The sequence below is a fragment of the Anastrepha ludens genome, chromosome 2 (genome assembly GCF_028408465.1).
Source record: "Anastrepha ludens isolate Willacy chromosome 2, idAnaLude1.1, whole genome shotgun sequence".
NCBI lineage: Eukaryota > Metazoa > Arthropoda > Insecta > Diptera > Tephritidae > Anastrepha > Anastrepha ludens.
In genome coordinates this window covers 21,865,686-21,887,641 of record NC_071498.1, presented here as the reverse complement: position 1 = coordinate 21,887,641, position 21,956 = coordinate 21,865,686, and the positions used below count along the sequence as shown (strand labels likewise).

Genomic DNA, 21,956 nt, shown 5'->3' with positions numbered 1-21,956 from the left:
CAAGCGAAAAATAAAAAATATTGCGTCGTTCGCCCTCCCTATCGGAAAAAAGTTGAAGCGCACCTATTGAATAACCCTATACGTAACATAAAATATAAGCGTACCTTTTATTTCCTCTTTAACCTTGTTATTTTTCATATCTTGCTGTCAAATTGTGGTAAAAATTTAACAAAAAATAATGAAACGGGCCAGGACTGAAGCTAGAGAAAATTGATTTAATAGAGAAGAATTTAATAGAGACAGAGTCCTAATTTCACAACATTACAGGTAAAATCCTTATACACACTAGCTTTATACCTGTGTATTCGAAGGATAACACATGAGAATTTTCAGATTACTTCAAGCATATAATTTTTAAGTTCAATCGAATTCCAAATTTATTCGATTCTATTCAAATATCCATTACAGTAATTCTACTATACAATTTCGTGACTTGAATGCACCTATTATCTTATTCGTGTGGTTTAGTGCACAGCTAATGCAGCCCTGTAAAGGCAAAATGGCGACGAAGTTGTGTTAAAAGCTAAAACGAAAAAAACGGGGCGGAAAGTGTCTTGTTGATTTTTTGAAAACGAATATCTTGCTGTGAAATTGTGGAAAAACATAAACAAATTAGTTTTATAACTTAGGTGCGGCTGGTGCAGTAAGGGAACGATAGTGAGTTTACATTCTATTACGAAATATTAGCTAATATAAGGGCAAATGATGTGAATAAAAAGTCGGAAGAAGAACAAGAACAGATAGAAAGATTAACAATAGAAACATGATTTTTTGCGATTTATAGCAAAAAAAATCTAAAGGTGCAGGTAGTATTCGTGCAGCAAATGGTGATGAAGATTACGCGTTAAAGTGCAGAAGTTTTAAAGTTGCTGCAACTATTGTTTTCCCGACCGATAAAAAAAAACTCTAGTACATACTTTACAAAATCCCACATCAGAAATCAGCGCGCCTTAGATGAGAAATAGTTGAGTGGGATAACGGGTGCGTTTCATCTTCGTATATACTTTTCGCTGCACTGACATATCTTATGGGCGTATGTGCAGTTGATGGAGAAGTGCAATACACTATATTGTATGTAGCACTGTTTTTATTTCATATAAATTTGGGACTTAATTGACTCAACATGAGTCACTCGTAGCGCCGAACAATTCAATAAGAAGACAACAACAAACAAGCGGCTACCACCCAATCGCAGTATTAGCCTTGTTGTACCTTATTTTATTTATTTTAAAAGAACTTATACCTGCATAAACATCTCTTTTTTTATTTATTCCTTACACACTTTTTCAATTAAATTAATTTTCTTTTAGCTTTTGCTGCTAAGGAAAACAAGAACGACGAAGTTTAGAAAGAGCACTGGCTGCTGGATTGCAAAGCACAAATATTGTAAAGCATTTAAGGGGGAACAAATTAATAAAGCAACGAAAATCGACAAAGGCAAGTACTGCCAGTTACTTGCAAGAATCAGCAAGGTAGTAAACGGAATTCCCCATACACACTTAAATAAACATTAAGCCGCCCTAAGTAAATAAATAAATAAGACAGCAATACAAAGCACAAGGATCACTGATTTATTAGGAGCAGAAAATATACACAAAATATAATGACAGAGTACAAATTGGTTGTCGTGGGTGCCGGAGGTGTTGGTAAATCTGCACTCACTATCCAATTAATACAAAATCATTTCGTAGACGAATACGACCCTACGATCGAAGATTCCTACAGGAAGCAAGTAGTTATCGGTGAGTAAGCAAATACAATTTTTTGTTATCATTTCGAAACTACACATAATCTAAAGTACGTTTGTGAACAATAAAGAATAAAATCCTGAAACTATATTAAGTTGATGTCAAACTATTATGCTATACAATTTGTTAAAGCCAACCAAACACCATTTCTACTTTGCAGATGGCGAAACGTGTCTATTGGATATTTTGGACACAGCTGGCCAAGAAGAATACTCGGCTATGCGTGACCAATATATGCGTACTGGTGAGGGCTTCCTGCTCGTATTTGCCGTGAACAGTGCAAAATCCTTTGAAGATATTGGTGAGTTTTAAACATTCCAAAAATCTGCGAATTATTGTTTTTATTTGTTTTATGACAGGCACATACCGAGAGCAAATAAAGCGAGTGAAAGACGCCGAGGAGGTACCAATGGTGCTGGTGGGCAACAAGTGTGATCTGCAAGCCTGGGCGGTGAATATGGGCCAAGCTAGAGAGGTAAGTGTACAATTGAATAAGGAGTCCTCAAATGATTTGAGGTCCTTTTTATTTTTCAAAAATACCAACAGAAAAAATTTCGTGAACTTACACCTTATCTATCTATCCCTTCTTCTTTCGGGTATATAAATTGCAATCTATCATTTGTATATACATATATGTATGTAAGCAACTAAAAAAAATGTTAATTTTTGTTCGTTTACACTTCTATACCGTTCAACCGATTGCGTTGAAATTTTGGTGTATTGTTGGCAGCTATGCCAGGGATGGCTTTCAAGTCTAAACAAAGACGAACTCATATTAAGTGTCGAAGTAGTATAGATCAAACAAATTCAATAATCTGTTCTAGTAACACTACTTTGTTTTGCATAAAATGAAAAAAGAACGTCCAAAAGCAGCAAGCGTGCTTCGTTGACATACCGATGAATATATGCATGTATGTACCAATGGAAAGCGGTCTATCGTTCCTTCAGCAACGCGCATACATTCTTGCATGCATACGAGTGCCTCCCTACACACCTACTGTTTCTACACACATGCACTCATTTTTCGTTTATGCTTTGTGTTCCTGTTTGCCGCTACACAAAAAAAACTAGGGTATTTTCTTTTCTCGCAATAATGTTGCATTTATTCCACCCTGCGCTAGCGCTGTCAAATTTTCGTTTTGGTTTCTCCAACTGTTGTACTCTGACCAGGCGAATGTGTGTTTTTGTTTACGTGTGAACACAAGTTCATTAAAATATTTGTATGAAAAATGTTATAAAAAAAAAAAATGGATATACATCGTTCTATTTCTTTATACTCAATATAAATATGTATATTATATTATTTTAAAAATATAATTTGTGTAAGCGAATTCAAAATTTAAATTAGCTCCATCCAAAAAGCGAATTTAAAAATCAAATGAAAATAAGATGATGGGCAAGTAATGTACGAGATGTTTTCAAAAAGTGGTTTCGATATTGTTTATGTTAGGGATGTATTTAGAAAACTAATCTAAAAAGCAAAAAGTGGTTCTCTACAAATTTTTTTTTCTAATTTAAAAGAAAATTTCCTGCAAGAGTTTTGTGGAACCCTATATAAAAGCTGAATCCATTGTCTCATAGGCATGAAGTAGTGTGACGAAATTGGTTATTTGGTCAAAAGTTCACTGATATACATACATGTGCAAATATTTATTGTACAAACTGCATTTTATCTAAACACTATTTATTTTTCAGGTTGCTAAACAATACGGCATTCCATTTGTTGAGACTTCTGCGAAGACAAGAATGGGTGTAGATGACGCATTTTATACATTGGTGCGTGAGATTCGCAAAGACAAGGAGCATAGAGGGAAAAAGGGTCGCAAACATCACAAGCTGCCCCATCATAAATTTAAATGCGAGCTACTTTAAATGATCCTGTAGGAAGGCAAAAAGAGATTGAATAACCCACACATTCGGACAACCGGACTATTACAACAAACCAAACGGCACAACGAAAAAAAAACCATACAGACATTCAATCAGTGAGATAGCCTGTGATGAGGAGGCTGTAATAGGAAGCCAATAAATAAAAACAGTGGTTATTCCGAGAACTGGAAATTAATCAACACAAAGTACATATTTTTTCAACTATAAACCAGCATAACACATAATATACGTACACGCATAAGAAACGCAAACTTTACGTACACAGACGAACTATTATGCGCACAGAAACATAAAAAGGAAAACATAGAAACTGTGTATAAAAGTGAAAGAAAGTTTAACAAATTCAAGTATAATCAATTAAAGAAAGAAACCTTTGCCAGGCATAAAACAAGTAAAATGGGAAACATTTACTAATTTTGATAAAAAAGAAATCAATTTATTGATCATAACACTTACGATTTTATTAAGAAATTGTGTTAAGTGCTGTCCGGCTAAAGGAAATGAATGCAAAAAGAAAGTTATAAGATATCGAAAGTAAAAAAGAAAAAATATTAAGTATTTATGTGTACTATCTTTTCCCTATGGTACTGCGCACGTTGCTTTTTAATACGTTTTCATTTACTCATTTAAAATTGTCACCCATGGCTTAAAAATAATTTTTAATTTTACCTAGTATGATCAATTGTTTATTCTATTTACTATTTTTATTGCGGACTATTTGTGATTTCTATATGTTGTATGCACGTATAGATTGCTATAGGATATTAAAAAATGGTATTTACGCCTATAACTATGCAATGTCATGTACTAAATATTGTGCCGCTTTATGTATTGAGTAATTGTATATTTTTTAAGAATTTTTTCGGTAATGTGGACGAAACTTTATCGCTGCAGTGATATTTGCCTCAAACGATTTATCAAAACAAAACAAAAAAAAACTCCCATCATTTAGTATCTGATTATAGTTATAAAACTTAAAATCATGGTCGTGCAAGTTATCGCGTTTCAATTGTATTTAATATAGTAAATCAATTTTTTATATGAAAAATATCACTTGCCCCAATTCAATATTTTTTATGTGTCGTTTGTGTATATGTGCCTGCTTTTTATCTATTGTTCGTTGACACATAGATAAAACATATGGTTAATTATGAAATAAATTCGTTTAAGTACATATATTTTAAAGTAAATAACTATAACAAAATAAAAGGGTATGAAGATAAGTGGACCAACTGTAACGCACAAAAGGCAAACACTATGTAAACTTTGTTCTCAACATATTTTGTGTTTGAAATTGAATTTTAAAGGCGGTTTTCTACTTTTTGGTGCTGAAGTGAAAATTAGTGTGCATTTTTTATAATCATAAAAAATTACTCATATTTACTTTTAATCAATATTTTCATGGGAACATGAATTTTTATCAATGAATAAGTAATTACGGCAGAAGAGGGTGTAAAGTTTCCATAAGCGATTACCCACTCAATGTGTGTTCTAAACCTTTTATATAGTTGCAGTTTCCATGTCTAAGAAGTGATGTATTTGAGTGTCACTGCATATTATATTTTTTATAGTTTATTCATATGTAGGCGCACATGTGCTTATGTACATTTTTCCATATATATCAAATTATCCACATAAGTTTAAAAAAAATTAAACGGTTGGTTTTGCCTTGTGCATGAAAACGGTTCAATTAAATAATTTAATAGTATAAACATTTTTCCGAATTTTGTCAGTCAAAGAAACAATAGTCGATAAATCATACTTTATTTGATTAATTTAAATGTTGTATTATAAAAAGAGCTAAAATCGCCGATTCTTATGAGATTGTAACTACGTAGCTCTTTAAAAAAAATGAAGAATGCGAACTTCGCTAATTCTATAACTCTAAGCTAAATTAATAAAGCGATTTGATTTTGCCAGCAATGAGTATTCAATTAGAATTCTTTAGCGCATATTCATATTGGAAAAAGTCGGTTTTAAAAATAGTTTCGTGCCTTGACAGATTCTTTCTATGGAAATCAGTCATAAAGCGTATCTATATTCACCGTCTATTTGCTTCATATTGTGTATTTAGTTCCAATAAATCCATTTTGTTGGACATCAGAGAGTAATTTTTGGTTCATTTAACCAAATACATACTTACATATTTGGCTTAATATTATTATCATTTCTAATATACGTATTTGTTTACAAATCGCAAGTCTGAAACTAATCCAGATATGTATTTCACTTCGAGTATAATAAATGTAATGTTGAAGTAAAACAAAACTTCATATAATATCTGTTTTAAGGAACAAAAAAATGTGCTAAATTTTCTGTATCGTTGTGCATTGTATCTTTGCAAAAAAAAATTTTTTTTTTTAATATTACATTTAAATAAATTTGAATTATTCTGTGAAAATGCGCGCCGGATGTAAGTTAACTTTTTTGTCAAGAAGTTTTTGGATTGCTTTTTATTTTTTGAGTATTGGGGATATAAAAAACTTTTGTAATCGATATTATTTAATTATTATTATTAAAATTAATCCATAAATATGGTATGCAAAAATAAAAAACCAATTGATTTCAAAATATGTTTCGATATATGATAACAAGAAATGTAAATTAAAGGACAATTATAAATAAATAAAATAACACATACAGTATAAGATGCTGTTTTTCATATTTGAGATAAGTTAAGTAGATTTGGTGTCAACTATATCTTTTATTACAGATTTATGAAAAATAAAATACTTGATATTACGATTTTCTACCGCCGCGACCGCCGTAGACGAATGGTTGGTGCCTGATTACCATTCGAGAGCGCGTAGCTTCGAATCTTCGTGCATGAAACAGCAAAATGATAGAACAAGTTTTTTCTAATAGCGATCGCCCTGGCTCGGCAATGGCAAACCTCCGAGTGGATTTCTGCCATGAAAAATAACATGTAACAACAATACAAATAGAAGGAAGAGCTGGGCCAAAAACCTAACTAAAGGGTACGCGACAATTATTTATTTTTTATTTTCCACGAGATGCTAAAATTAAAATCTTTGCAAGAATAAGCTCAATCGGTTAAAAGATCTATGCCCACGTTTGGGATGATAGAAGAGAATCTGCTATAATTTTAGAGAATAAACGTGGAATCACAAGTACATGCCTTTTTATAACCATTGAATCAAATTCAACCATACATGCACGTATTTCATTCGATCTGATATGAGGTCAGCAGCATTCCTTACAGGAAGTATTTTTATTATTCCTAGGACCATTGGGTCTACGCCTTCGCAATCAGCCGGAGCTATGCCTGAAATTTGACGAGTGTTTCTTGCTGATACAGCAGCCACAACATCACGTTTTTGGAAATTAATGAAATTGGATTCTCCTTTCCCACACAAAAACATTTTGAAAAGGGAAACAACTCACGACATATCAACGGATTCAAAAGTGAGTAAAGTTTATTTCCAATAGTTCGAAAATTAAATGGCACAAAGCACTCTATTCGTATTAATTGGCCACCATTGCATAAACATTGTGGAGTGATGGCAACTCTGTGCACGTATATGAAAACGGCAAGGAACGAAAGAAGATTAAAAGCGATAAGCGGAATGAATACTAGTGCTTAATTTAAACGCCTTGAAATGTGGTAAAATCGTTTTAAAATTTACAAAAGGAGCTTGTAAAGTCAAAAGAACTTGTTTACTATTAGCGGATAATAAAATGTAAGTAAAAGGCATTCGGTAAAAGACATAGTTATTGAGTTTAGTCAAGCACATCTGCTGACACTCGCACCGTTCTTATTTTTTCTGTGGTAATGACAAATGTATTCACATCCGAAAGTCACAAGTAAAATGTTTGTATTCAATGAGTGCAAAGTGTAATTTAAACAAATTTGTATTGATTGGAAACTATAATATTGTTAAGAGAAAGATATAATTGAAAGAAGGCACGCAAATTGAAAAAACATGAAAAGAAGCCTTTAACCAGAGTTGCCTTGTGCTCCAATAAGTTTTAAATTTTATCTTCTGCCTTTGGAAGAATTGTATGGGTATTGTGTGCATTTCAGATAAATTTTATGAGCTTCGATTTTTAAGTTCTTGTAATTCAAGAACATTTATTTGATTTAGTACATTAAATCTCGTTTAAAATAAATTTTTAATAAAATTTGCTAACGAAGTAATTTGAAAATTTTGATTCTGTCCCTTAATGACTGATTTTGTACATTCATTTCGGACGTATCGTTTTTCCCTCGGTTATTCAATGTTATCGTATAAAGTGTTTTTTCCATTCAGCGCTACAGCACAAAAATGTGTGTACGCTCAATGATGCAGTTTGCTGTTGAAAACCGTAGTACGTGTTTGTGCCACAAAAAGTAATCAAAAATTAAGCAAAAGGGTGGGGAAGAAATTGATTAAATTCAAAGGCCACGGGTTTTGCAAAAGTGACAATTTGTGAATTCTTGAAGGTATTTGCTTAATGTATGCTGGTTTTCAAATTAGTGCTTCTGTAGCTGAATTGCAAATCACTTTCTTCCTTCGTAAAATAGCGTAAGTGTGATGGGAAAAGTGCCTAAGCGAAACCACAAAATTACATAAAAAAGGACAGCAAATCCAAAGCTTTAAAACGCCTGGGAGTTTTATTTCAGTTTGTGTGTGTATAAGTGTTTGTCTAATGGGGTGAGCCGGGAAAACTTGGAAATAAGTAAATAAATTTATTTATATGCTAGTGCTTTAAAACGAACAGTTTAATAGCATGGCAACGGTAACCAATTACAGCAATAACATTTGGTCATTGAAAGGTACTTGTATTTTTTTAAACCCCATACTCAGTTCATTTCTGGAACAAAGTTATTTTGCTGATTGAACCGATTTACATATTTAAACTTTCTTCTTAACTTAATGTATAAACCACCAGAAATAGTAAATAGTTGTACGCTCTCTCTAATTAAATTTCGTGGGTATATTCATACATATATGTGCGAGGTATTACGTTCCTGTAATAATAAAATAAAATAAATAAATGATACTAAAAGAAATAATAAATATTTATAAATAATACTTAGAGGACTATATACACGAGTTGTATTATAAAACCACTTGTTTGAACTTTAACATGCTTGCGTTGTAGATTCAATTATATGTACTTTCATATCTATGTATATATATATTTGTGTATACATATATGTATGTACGAATTTGTAATTTGAGGGCGTTCACATTGGTCGCATATTTGTCATACTCTTTTTTTTGTAGCTTTTAATATACATACATACATCCATACATACTCGTACTTATGTAGGTAAGTTGAAGTAGTGCTGATTAGCATAGATCAACGGCAAGGCACTCTCGGCTTATTTGGATATGCAAGTTTTTCGTCTTATAATCTGTTTCTTTCTTTTTGGGGGGAAAAACACACAAAACAAGAAATCAAGTTAGTTCAACAGCTCGCTTTCTCAATCGGTATTCTTTGGGCAATATTACTTAATTCTGCCAAAATAGGATGGTCTTCTAAAACGCGTATTGGAGCTGTCAAGGATGACAGACTACAAGATTTGTGAGAGTATTTTTGGTTGTGACGTAACAATTCTGCAAACAAGAGAGAGAACGGCGTAGTACAACTATTTCGCCCAGTAATGCCTTTCCTCAGCAATCATTTTATGCGAGTACGCTACAGTAAAGAATTGCCTGTAAGCAATAAATTAAAATGCCTTATTATTATGTCAGAAACTCAGCTGATTCTTTCAAATTCACTGTGAGCGGGATAGCGTTTGGCGGATGTCATAATGAAAATAGCTCAGAAAATCTAAGATTGTGTTGGTGATATACGTAAAAAATTAACTCAGCCATTACTCCTGTTACTTCGTCCTACCGTCTGAACAACGACTGATTGGACGACTGTGTGAATACGTGCGAAATGAGCGGCCATACTTCTCATGCTGAATCCCTGGTGATATGGCAGCAGAAGCTACTCTCACAATTTTGTTTCAGAGGTCCAAACTTTGTAAACTATTATCCCTGGCGGATGTCAGGGATGTCATGCTACATATCAAGAAATATAGGCTACAATATTTGGCCATCGGAAGTAAAATTGTTATAGTAACCTTGGCTGCCACGTTACGGGTACTCGGCAACTACACACACTCGTCGAATCATTCGTTGTGCAGATCACGGTGTGTACAATGGAGAGATGTGACCGTTAATCGGCTCTCAGCGATTTTGAAGAAGTCAGTTGATTGGCTGACATAACCGGGATTGTGTTGGTGAAAAAAAAAATCAACATAGTCATACTTCGTTGTCGTTATATACAATAATTAAATATGTACATGTATTCTAAAAATGCACTGAGTTGAAAGCTTTACGACAATATCATTTATATTCTATCATGGCATGGGATTACGGGAATTTTTCCCACTTTTTTTTTATTTATTTTTCTTATTCTTATATTTTTTGTTTTTTGTGATTTTCTTGTTTACATGCAAATCTTTTTTAAAATAGCTTCATGCAATAATATTTAATATGCAATAAAAATCAACAAATGTATGTATATAATTTTATTTTTTAATTTACTTTCGCTGCGGCATTCTGGTTATCGCATACTGGTAATAGCTTTCGCAACATACCCAAGCGGGAAACGCGAATCGTCAAAAATCAAAACAAAACAATCAAAGAACGCCAAATAAAAACAACGTACACACATACAAGAATTTCACATACGAGTATATACTTTACAATAGCTGCTAATTGTCATTTTCCCCACATTCAGCTGTTATTGACAGCAGTTATTTACTAAATACAATCAATTTTGGTTTGCGAAATTGTGGGTAGCGAACAACTAATTGTACGTCTCTTTCTTGCTCCGACCACAAGAACCAACGCCTTACGGAGTGGCTCAACACTTTGACTTTACACTTAGCTCAATCAGACTAATGTATTTAACATACAATAAGGTCATTTGGCATTTGAACTTTTTCAATTTGTATCAATTTGTCATGGGGTGTACTCGAAAATAAAATTATCAGCAGCTCGATTAAAATGTTGACCGTTGTTGCTGCTGATGACATGTTGCGAAGCAGGGAGAACAGACTTTAGCTTAGTAGATATGTACATATTTGAATGTGTAGGACGCTAACTGAACGAACATAAGGGTTTCTTCCATCAAAGGTAATTGTAATGCAAATAGGAAGCGACCATTTAATCGCCATTGCTGGCAGACTGGAGATCCGATTGAAATTTTGCGCAGCACAATCGTATTTTTGGACTAGAATTTTTTTTTTGAATTGGATGTCGTTGCTGGTTTGTGTTGTTCATTTGCGTTGACGTCAGATGAAGGCCATTACGAATAGTTTTTTCGACAAATACTGTTGTTTGCTGAAGAGGAACCACACCATTAACAACATCACTTTTTTTCTACAGAATTTATTTGTTGCAAATTTACGTTGCTAATGATGAAAACTTAATTAAGCACTTTTAATAAGTTTGTAAAGTTGCGCTCATATTAATAGCAGCACTTTCCAAAGAAAGGAAGACGTAATAAATTTTAAAAATCCTGGTTTGATTCAGATTTATTTTTTAACTGTCTTAATGTTTACTAAGTAATTTATATTCATGGAGTAAAATAGGTGTGTGATATTTTGGCTAGTTTTGTTTATTTGTTTATTTATACTACTTTTGTTTATTAAGTGTATTATTTTTTATAAAAGTTTAATTCGTAGTATAATAAAAACCATATAATTGTTTCATCAAACTTTGTGTAAAAATTATAAAAAATTTGGAAATTTTGATTAAAACTTCAAACTTTTTTATCAGGATAATTTTTGGTATAAAGTTTTACTCTAGTCCATTCTATTTTGTACAACAAAGTCCGCAAGTTGCAAGTGGGTGCACATTACCGTTGATTTTTGAAAAGTTTTATTATTCACGCATTTTCTTCCATACAAAACACAATTTTTCACACAATCTTCCACAATTTTTTTATGTATGTACATTAAAGGTTTAGCTTTTAAATTAAAATTAAAAGATAATATTAAATTTCATTTCTTTCACAAAAAAGGTATATTTTAAGATTTATATTTATTGGAGGTTTGCACCTCGAACTCATTGTCTTTTGTGCCCTCTACTCATCACAGTACCTCATCCAGACCCAGTTTCCTTATGAGCTGGGTTGGACTGAGCGTATGTGTCTTTCTTCTGGCTGCAAATTACCGAGATGTCTGAAATATCCCTGCGCTATAGTTCTCCTGAGAAGTTGCGTTCGCAGGCTGCAATGGTCTATGAGAATGCCCGTGAGCATTCTCAGTTTATCCTTGGTGGGAGATTTGAGCTCCTCGACGCAAACCCTTAATTTCGAAGGTAAATAAGAAAAAGAGGCTCGGATTTTCTAAACAGCATTTCAATAAGCCCAACGCTTTTTGGAACACCACCATATTTAGTGATGAATCAAAATTCATTTTATTTAGGTCAGATGGAGCACAAAAGATTTGGCGAAAGCCAAATAAAGAGCTTTAAGAGAACAACCTGTTCAAAACAGTTAAACACGGTGGAGGAAATGTGATGGTTTGGGGGTGTTTCGTGGCATCTGGTGTCGGAAAGCTCGTGTTCATAGATGAGACAATGGATAAGCATGTGTATCGTGACATTCTTAAAGAAAATTTAAGTCCAAGTGTCGAAAAACTGGGCCTTAATGGGACAATTTGGCAATTTCAACAAGATAATGACCCAAAATATTCGTCTTATCTTGTACAGGAGTACCATTGCAAACAGCTTAAAACACCCCCCTAATCGCCGGACTTAAATCCTATCGAGCATGTGTGGCATCTTCTGGAACGGGAGATACGATCTCACCACATAACGTCAAAGGATTCTCTAAAAGAGGCAATAATTGCTGAATGGAATAAAATAACACCTTCCGAAACTTCAAATCTGGTAAATAGTATGAAGAGACGTTTGCACGCCGTTATTCAGTCTAAAGGAGGACCCACAAAGTATTAGCGCATTACAGCTGCAATTGAGCAAGCTGATTACGCTACCTGTGCCAATACTTTTTTGATGTGAATTTGTGCCTTATTTTACCGTTCAAGATTGAGCTTGTAAACCTAAGTCGAAATAAATTTTTTTTTTGTTCAGATACGTAATAAATAAATACATTTAGAACATACAGTTTTCCATTTTTTTATTCTTTCATAAGAAGAAAAGTTTTAGTACTGAGAACTTTGATTTTTCGAGTGTGCCAATACTTTTTTGACTCTCTGTACATATTATATGAAGCCATCTCAAAAAAAGTAACACTGCCGCAATTATTCTAGGTCGAACACACTCGCTGTTTTTTTTTTTGTAAATAATTTAGCTAACTCAGCGATACACTAATATCGCTAAAATCTTCAGTTTTTTGTGTTAAAAAAATTCCATGTATCGAGGTTTCAGTGTAGTTCGCAACTTACGAAAAACGTTTACGCCACATTCTCATGCTATCTCAGGCGAATGCTTTTCCTAAACCTTTCTGTCTACTTTTTCTTGTTATATGATGCTCATTTGTTTGTAAAAAATTATCGTTTGCGTAATAAAGCAGAATCCAAATGAGCCCTATCTGAATACTAACGAAAGAATGCGTTTTTATCTTTATATTCAGTAACTCGCGCTATGTTGATTGTGTCTTCTTATGTATAGACACAAACTTTTACTATTTGTACAAGACATGGGTGCGGTAGGTGCGGTATAAAATATGCGACACTGACCCCAATCGAAATATTTTTTTTTCGTTTTCTAATCCGTCTGTAAATATCGTTACGGCCAACAGTTTGTTCTGGGTTTAAAACGTCACTATGTTTGAAAAGTGTTTTTTTATTGGGTATGAGAATAAGTTTCCGTCCTTTCTTAGAAAAAAGTTACGAATTACTTAACACGTTGGCTGCCAAAGCCTTTTTAGAATTTTCATCGTTCAGTAGCAGTGTCATTTAACAATTTCGGTCACCTGAGGCCAACAACTTATTTATGTTCTTTTTTGTTTCTTAGTGCTTAAAAATAAGTTTTGACTACTCGCGACTTTATTTTGGTCGCTAATTTTGCAGTTATAATGGTTTTTTTGTGTCGCACATTTTCGTGCGACATGGCCTGGGAGATCATAAAACATGTCGTGGGGCCACGTCGCACGAAAATGTGCGACAGTAATTTTTTGTAGTTTTTGAGTTGTATTTGATATTTTTGGTTTATTTTACTTAGTTTTTCACCAGGAAGCGAAGGCAACGAGCTTTTGAAAAACCTCTTGCTGTTATTGATTACAACAAAGCCAAATTAGGTGTTGATATATCCGATCAAATGACCGCCTACGCCACCACAGAGGTGTTAAGTGGTACCGCAAAGTGCCTTTTGAACTGTTACTAGGAACGTCTGCCGTAAATGCCTTTATAATATATAAAAAGGCCACAAACAAACAATAAACCGCAACTATGTGTAGAATGTTTTCCTAAATATTCCCACCAGAAAAATTAATTTTTGCACTGATCTCCATTAAAAAATTGAATTTTTAATTTTAAGTTTATTGTTTTTCTACTGATTTCCATTTGAATTTACATACATATACATTTTTATATTTGTTTTGTTCATGAATGAATTAATTTTTAAAAGAATTAATAAAAAGACAAATTTTAATTTACAACTTTTTTATTATCCAAAAAAATACCATTAAAAATACACAACGGCCATGGGAAATACACCAAAATGTTCACCACAGGCCAGAGAATCCAAATTCTATGTAAAATTCTATATTAAAATGTACAAAAATGTGTGACGTGGCCTCGGGGTAACATTTACGTGTCGCATGAAAATGTGCGACGTGGCCTCAGGGTAACATTTAGGTGTCGCACGCAAATGTGAGACGTGGCCTCAGGGTAACATTTAGGTGTCGCATGAAAACGTGCGACGTGGCAGCCAACGTGTTAAACAATGCACCAATGCCATTGGAAGCTACAACTTTACTCCATCTTTCAGGCAGCATACTGATTCTTCTGACGAAAAATTCGAGTTCTTTTGATTTGATCCATTCATTGAGCCATTTTGCGATGCTTTCTTTCGTGAGAAGTGAACCACTCGCCAATAGGGGCTGACTGCATTGATCGCAACATATGGTAATGCGAAGGTGCAATGTCTGGGGAATACGGCGGGTGCGGCGAGATTTCCCAAGTCAGACCCTCTAAATATGTCTGAACCGATTTAGCAACGTGTGGCCTGGCGTTGTCATGCGGCAAAATCAGTTTGTCATGTCTACCGTCTCATTTCGGCCGCTTTTCTTAAAGAGCTCGATTCAAACTTATTAGCTGCAGTCGGTAACGATCGCCAGTCATGGTTTCAGATGGTTTAAGAAGTTCAAAATAGCTGACAATATGAATATGAATTTTTTTTTTCGCTGTCGAACCAGGTTTACACCTGGTAGGCTCCAACATTTTCGATGCATAGGGTTATCATAAGATATCCATTTTTCATCGCCAGTGACGGTGCGATGCAGAAAACCTTTTCTTTTCTGTCGTTCAAGAAGCATCTCCCACGCCACCAAACGTCTCCCAATATCCCTTTACTTCAATTGATGTAGCACCCAGTTACTTGCTTTCTGGACCATTCCAAATTGCCACTTTGGAAACGTCGAAACTACTCTTTACAAGTTGTACTTGATGGAGCGTGATTACCGTAAATATTGGTTAATATACGTCACGTTCCAGCTGCTCTTTTCCTTAAAAGGTAATAGTGAAGCATGACTTCCCGCAAATGCTGTTTTATTTTGGGACGAACGTAGACATTTGTGATGTCAGATAAAAAAGGATATTTACACCTCAAACGAATGTCAATTACTACGATCGAGACTTCACATATACACCTTCAAATCACCAGTATATTATTAGAGCGAACACAAAAATAGTATCAGCTGCGCCATCTCCTTTACGAGGGCGAAAACTTATTCCCATATCCAATAATAATGGGTATCCCTCTAGAGTGTATTTCTGCTTTGCAAATTTTACTTATTAAAATTATCTGTCGGTCGGAGACGGCCCAAAACCGCATTAGTGTCGAAAATATCTCTAAGGCTACAATTTAGCTGATTGAAATTTGGCAAATATTTTCCCCGAGTCAATTTTTTTATCTTTGGCCTCATACGTCGGTGGCAAGTCTCGTTCAAAAGTTGATCGCTTCGATCGAAGTTGCAGCGATGCATTTCTTTTCGCATACATTTTTATCGTTTATTTTCATTTCTTTGCGTTATGGTTTTCATAGATTTAGACACCTGTTGATTTTAGAATAATTTTAAAGTAAATACGGTAAGTGCAGGTAATGTGGTGGTAGTGAGTGGGCAAAGCCCGTTTATGTCCAGAAATTGAAACTTAAAATCGTTTAATACTTTTAGCAGTCGCTTTTTATGTATAAATATATATTTTGCTTGCTTTATGACTATCTAGATTCTTTTGTTGTGCCCGTCTATATTCGCAAAAACGATCTTGGTCAAATCCGATAAGACTCCCCCAGTAGATTTTTTACCGTCTGGTGTGAGAGAGTCCATCCTTTACATCCAATATACATTTTTCAACATTTCTTGCCGTTTGGTTGTCAAAAATAAAATTCGTATATACGAAAAACTGTCTTGCAAGATTTCGCAATAAATTACAGTTAGTAGGTAATATTTAAAGATACGGTTTAACTGCCAGCCACATTACCTTTCATCCGTTTCATATTTCAAATTGGCACAATATTTATGTTACAAAAAATATTAATTTACACTTTAGCATAAGAATAAGAAAGAAATATAGTTGTGAAAACTGCGTTAAAAACAATTTACAAAGCTGGCACCGATTACTGAGTACTCACTTCCGCCCAAGCATTACCCGCATACGACCGCATTTGATACATAGCGATATGTGCACGTTTGAGCAGTGGAGATTAACATGGCTATTTTCTCTTCATTTTTCTTTATCTTTTTTCGCTTCCTCACTGGCCGAACCGCAAACCATGTACGTAGAAAAAAAATGTCTGAAGAAAATGACAAAGATCTGGAAGCAGAGGATACTTGCCGCAGTTTGGCAGAGGAGCTGCTGCGTGAAATGCCCGATATGAAAGACGAGATCGAACAGGAATTAAAAGATGCATTGTCGAAAAGTAATGATAACATCGAAGAAAATAAAGAAGAAGACGATGCGAAAGCGCCAGCAGCCAAAGAAAGTCCTGACACTGATTCAGCAATACAAGAAGAACCATCAAAAATGTCAGAAAATGTGGATGCTGTAGAAGAAAGTAAAAACTCAGCTGATGTAGAACTGGACTTAGAAAATTCATGTCCGAGCATATCTATTGACACGCCTGCTAATGGCGATGTGAAAGCAATGGAATCGACAGATATGCTGGAGGTTAAGGAAGTAAAAATTAGCTCAACAGAGTGTGGGAACGAGGAGAAGGAGAAAAAGGTGGAGAAGCAGGAGGTTAATGAAACATGCACTGAGCAAATTAAAACAGAAACTACAATTTGTGAGAACAAAAGTTCCGAAGATGTTAAGCTGAATACAGACGACTGCCCGATCGCTGCTAAGAAGCCAAAGTTGGAAATTCCCACCGAACGAAAGTCGATTATTGAAATTCATATCGCCAATAAGGTGGTCGACGATAAAGAAGCACTAGCAGAGTTAGAGCGTATACGCAAGCTTAAGGAGCAAACGATTATCGAATTAAATCGATTGAAATGTCAGGAAGATAAGCTGCTCAGAATCGAGACTATAAATAAGCAATTGCAAAGAAATATAGAGCACAAATGCGATGTTACGACTAATGAGAACGAGGGAATTATTGAAAAGAAGAAAGTATGCGATGTTCCGACTAGTGAAAACGAGGAAATTATTGAAAAGAAGAAAGTAGTTGTGGAAGAGAAAGGGGAAGAAGAAACTGAAAAGAAAATTGAAACAAAAAACAAAGTTGACGAAGGGAGTGCAGAGGAGACAGTAACCGTGGTAACTACGGCGTCGACGCCAGCGTGCGCTGAATCTTTACCATCCATCGAGAATGTTAATAGTGAAGATCCGACGAATTTAACCACCGACGTCGAAATGAGTACCATCACTGCTACGGAGATTGCAACAGCATCTGAGAATGTGACCCGTGAAGAAGAATTGCCGAATTCAAATAACGCCGTCGAAATACTGAAGGCACACACTGATGCGGAAACGGAAGGGAATATAGGAGCGGCAGCCTGCGCAGTACCAGTGCCGTCGGCACCAGCTAGTCCTAAATCTGTACCATCCACTGAATCTGTTAACCATAAAGAATCTACCAATTCAAACACTGGCGACGAAAATAAGAATGTCACCGCTACTGACATATCTCCTGGCGTTACAACTGACGCAATTACGATGCCAACGACATCAATAGAAGTAGCAGCAACATCGACAGCAGTTACCACCACTTCAACAACTGCACCATCTACTTCAATTCCGCCCGATGAGAGCAGTAATCATTCCATCACAGGCGAGCCTGATCATAATTTGCCGCCAGAAGAACTCACTGCCGAAGAGGAAGAACGCGATCGTGAATTGCGCGCTTCACGTGCGACATTTTTGCAACACTTACCCTGTTTCAAGTTGCAGCGGAACTCAGTCAGCGCTAGCAGCAGCGAGGTAGACTCCAATGACAATGCTGCCAGAAGCCAACCCATACCCAGGTGCCGCGAGTGCCGACGGCGCAATACCCAGGGAGTTTCAGATGTCTACTGTCGTTTTTATGAATTTCGTCGTTTACAGTATAATGAGGTGGGTGAATTGCTTGTGGCCGGTTTCCCCAACCCCTATAAGGATCCCACGCCTGATGACTTGCGGATTTGGCAACCGGACAAGCTGAGTGAACCTACTGCAGGTTGGATGGACATTCAAGTTGCGCGCTATATTCTGTTGCATGCAGGCGATCAGTTCTGTTACTTATGGCAGCAAGAAGCCGAGGCTTTGCGTTTACATGAAAACCCCAATACAGTTATCGCTTGGAAAAAGGTGGTGCAGGGTTTGCGAGAAATTTGTGATGTCTGCGACACAACACTTTTTAATTTTCACTGGACATGCGATAAGTGTGGATTTGGTGTGTGCCTCGATTGTTTCAAAGATCGCAAAGAACAGCGTAGCTGTCGCAAGAGGCGTACGGGCGATAAAACGCAACGTGGCCACGACGAGTTTCACTGGATGCTGTGTACCGCCACCACACCCTCCCATCAAAAACACGAGCTACGTGAGCTCATGCTGACGCAGATTATTGCTGGCGACGCACTGAATGTGTTGGGTCGACTGTTGCACGATATACGCGCTATGTGGCAAGTGCCGCAGATGTGCGGCTGCTTGTTAAGTAAACAGGATCTACCGCCGGACACGGAATTGGGAACTTTAATACAAGACATGATCAAGGAGTCACAATTAAAACAGCAAACGAGCGCTTCATCACTGGCTACTGAAGAAACTTTGCGCAAACAGGCACGCATGGAGGAGCTGCACGCCAAGAAGTTGGAATTCGCGCGTGCCAGAGGTATCGATTATGTGCCCGGGCGCGTATGGACCAAGGAGACACTGGGAAAGGATCCAATCACAACAGCTTTTGACAACTTCAAACACATTAACTTTTTACGCAAAGGTTTGGCCGGTCTGCGTCGCTTTTTACCGCCGCGCGCAATGACACTAACATATTCGACCTTGTTGGCTCCCGGTGTACCACACGAATGGCTATGTGATGGCAAGTTGTTACGACTCACTAACGCAATGCATCCTGACAATCGCATACTCTTTCAGGAGGTATGGAAATGCGGACAACCAGTAGTGATCTCGGAGGTGGCGCGTTCGCTGAACCTCGATTTGTGGCGCCCAGAAGCTTTCTGCAATGATTTTGGTGACAAGCCGAACGACTTGATAAACTGTTTGAATGGTAATCTAGTGCCAAATCAACCGATGCGCTATTTTTGGGAGGGATTCCAATGCATTAAGAAGCGATTGCTTGACGCATATGGCAAACCGATGTTGTTGAAGTTGAAGGATTGGCCGCCAGGCGACGATTTTGCTGAAATCTTACCAACGCGTTTTGCTGATCTTATGACCGGTTTGCCCATGCCAGAGTACACGTTGCGTACAGGTAATCTAAATATTGCCAGCTCTTTGCCGAAGATGTTTGTGCCACCTGACTTGGGTCCAAAGATGTACAACGCCTATGGCTCTGCACTACATCCTGACAAGGGCACCACAAATCTACACTTGGACATCTCGGATGCTGTCAATATTATGGTTTATGTGGGCGTACCACAAGATGCAGACAGCAAACCACAATTAGTGGCCACACAAAGAGCAATCGCCTTGGGTGGTTGCGATTATCTGACACGCGCACGCTGTCAATCGCCTAACGTTCTTCCAGGCGCCTTGTGGCACATCTTTCCTGCACGTGACGCTGATAAAATCCGCGACTTGCTTAATCGTGTAACTATCGAAAAAGGCTTTCGTTTGGAACCCGATCACGATCCCATACACGATCAGAATTGGTATTTGGATGATAAATTGCGTGCACGGCTCTTCAAGGAATACGGTGTCGAGGGTTATCCCATTGTACAGTGTCTTGGTGATGCAGTTTTCATTCCCGCAGGTGCGCCACATCAAGTACAAAATCTACATAACTGCATCAAAGTGGCAGAGGACTTCGTCTCACCAGAGAATATCACGCATTGCTATCATTTGACGCATGAGTTTCGGCATTTGTCGCACTCCCACACAAATCACGAAGACAAATTGCAGATTAAGAACATAATTTATCATGCCATCAAAGATTGTTGCCATATACTGGTGAGCGAGCTGGACCAGCGACTCGACGAAGAGTTAGCTAAAGTAGAGGAACAGAATGCAAAGGCGCAAATGAGTCTCATTGAAGCAACAGAACTTGCAGCTAAACTTACCGGCGGAGGTGTAATTAAGGACAAGTAAAGTAATTTTATCACGGCACCCATTTTTTTCAATAACATTTTTTATTCCACATATTTACCATCTCAAAATTTATGAAAGTGCATTATAATATCGTAGTTTGGTAAGTTTATGTTTCGTAATAAAAATATAATTATCTGTAATTTTTGTGAAATGTGTTTTTCTTTATTGGCTGGGCTCTGATGGGGCGAAAAAGCGGTTATTGTACTCGGAATGAATACCTAGTATTGTTAAGGAATTTGATGGTTAAGTTCCAGACCCTAAGTAAGCGTCAATTTAAATAAATATTGGGTTGTTCGGAAAGTAATTTCGTTTTTTGTGGAAAAAATGAAAGACGATCTTCGTATAATGAATAAATATTATATTTAATTAAATTATATTATATATTGGCCATTCTGATCCAACACCTTTTGCCATCTTTCTGGTAGTAGCATGATTCGACGCTAATAAAATGTTTGGCCTTTGCTGGAAAAAAACTGATCCAGGTGATGTTTGACGTGTTCATTTGAAGTAAAGGTCCAAAAAATTTTGCAGTGACTGGAATAAATAATAATCCGAAAGAGCCAGGTCTGGATAATATGGTGGGTGTGGCAGTACATCCCATCCAAGCTGTAAAAGCTTTTGGCGAGTGACCAAACTAGTATGAGGTCTCGCATTATCTTGGTGGAACACTACACCTTTTCTGTTTATTAATTCTGGCCTTTTCTGTTGATGTGCATCATTCAGTTTGCCCAGCTGATGACAGTAGACTTCCGAATTAATTGTTGTGTTATCCGGTAAAAGTAGGTACCAAAAAGTGACTCCTTTAAAATTCCATCAAACAGACAGCATCACCTTTATTTGATGGATATCGGCTTTTGAAACCCTTTCAGCCGGTTCATCTTTCTGCTTCATGATCTCTTGCGTTTGACATTGTTATAGACAACCCATTTTTCGTCCCCAGTAATGATGCGCTTCAAAAATGGATCATTTTCGTGACGTTTGAGGAGTGAAGCACAGACGTCAACGCGACGACACAAATTTTTCTCCGTCAGGACAAATGGAACCCATATACCGAGCTTCGATGTTAAACCCAGGCCTTTCATGTGGTCATAAACAGTTGAATTCGATGAATTTCACCTCCCACCGATCTCACGTGTTGTTATCAACTAATGCCTTTATCGCGTCTTCGACATCAAAATTGGCGGATCGAAATTTTGCAAACCAGTTCTGGCACTGGCGTATTGTCAACACATCTTCTCCATACACATCGATTAATTTATTTCTGGCTTGATCAGCATTTTTACCTTTTCTATTGTAAAGAAGTAAAATATGACGAAAATGCTGCTTATTGCTCTCCATATTTAAAAGGGCACCAACCAAAAATTACTGCGTAGAGTCAA

The 21,956-nt window shown here is 36.3% G+C and overlaps 2 protein-coding genes across 12 annotated transcripts in view; both read left to right on the top strand.

Moving 5' to 3' along the window:
• The first annotated feature begins 483 nt into the window (after positions 1-483).
• LOC128864766 (ras-like protein 1) lies at positions 484-6,009 on the top strand. 2 transcript variants are annotated; one of them, XM_054104527.1, is made up of 5 exons: positions 484-657; positions 1,311-1,742; positions 1,909-2,049; positions 2,108-2,223; positions 3,444-6,009. In XM_054104527.1, exons 2-5 carry the CDS (start codon positions 1,604-1,606, stop codon positions 3,618-3,620), a joined length of 573 nt encoding a protein of 190 aa, XP_053960502.1. In that variant the 5' UTR covers positions 484-657; positions 1,311-1,603; the 3' UTR covers positions 3,621-6,009. The 2 variants fall into 2 exon arrangements, with proteins under 2 accessions (XP_053960502.1, XP_053960509.1); XM_054104534.1 differs by lacking the exon at positions 484-657 and adding an exon at positions 759-981.
• Positions 6,010-7,164: 1,155 nt separating this feature from the next.
• Positions 7,165-21,956, top strand: part of LOC128864718 (F-BAR domain only protein 2) — a 39,809-nt gene continuing 25,017 nt past the window's right edge. For 3 of the 10 annotated variants that reach the window (XM_054104511.1, XM_054104486.1, XM_054104501.1), the window contains exon 1: positions 7,180-7,339. Coding sequence is in view for 3 of the 10 variants with exons in the window: in XM_054104472.1 (XP_053960447.1) it covers positions 8,094-8,164; positions 16,614-20,577 (4,035 nt within the window). In the remaining 7 variants the exon portion in view is untranslated. Of the gene's footprint in view, positions 7,340-7,973; positions 8,165-8,229; positions 8,416-16,613; positions 20,718-21,956 lie in introns of those variants that run through there. The other 7 variants (XM_054104476.1, XM_054104481.1, XM_054104472.1 and 4 more) reach the window with 7 other exon arrangements.

Coding starts and splice junctions, on each gene's coding strand:
- LOC128864766 (XM_054104527.1), top strand. CDS start 1,604: ATGACAGAGTACAAATTGGTTGTCGTGGGTGCCGGAGGTGTTGGTAAA. Junction 1,743..1,908: donor CAGGAAGCAAGTAGTTATCG/GTGAGTAAGCAA, acceptor TCTACTTTGCAG/ATGGCGAAACGTGTCTATTG. Junction 2,050..2,107: donor AAAATCCTTTGAAGATATTG/GTGAGTTTTAAA, acceptor GTTTTATGACAG/GCACATACCGAGAGCAAATA.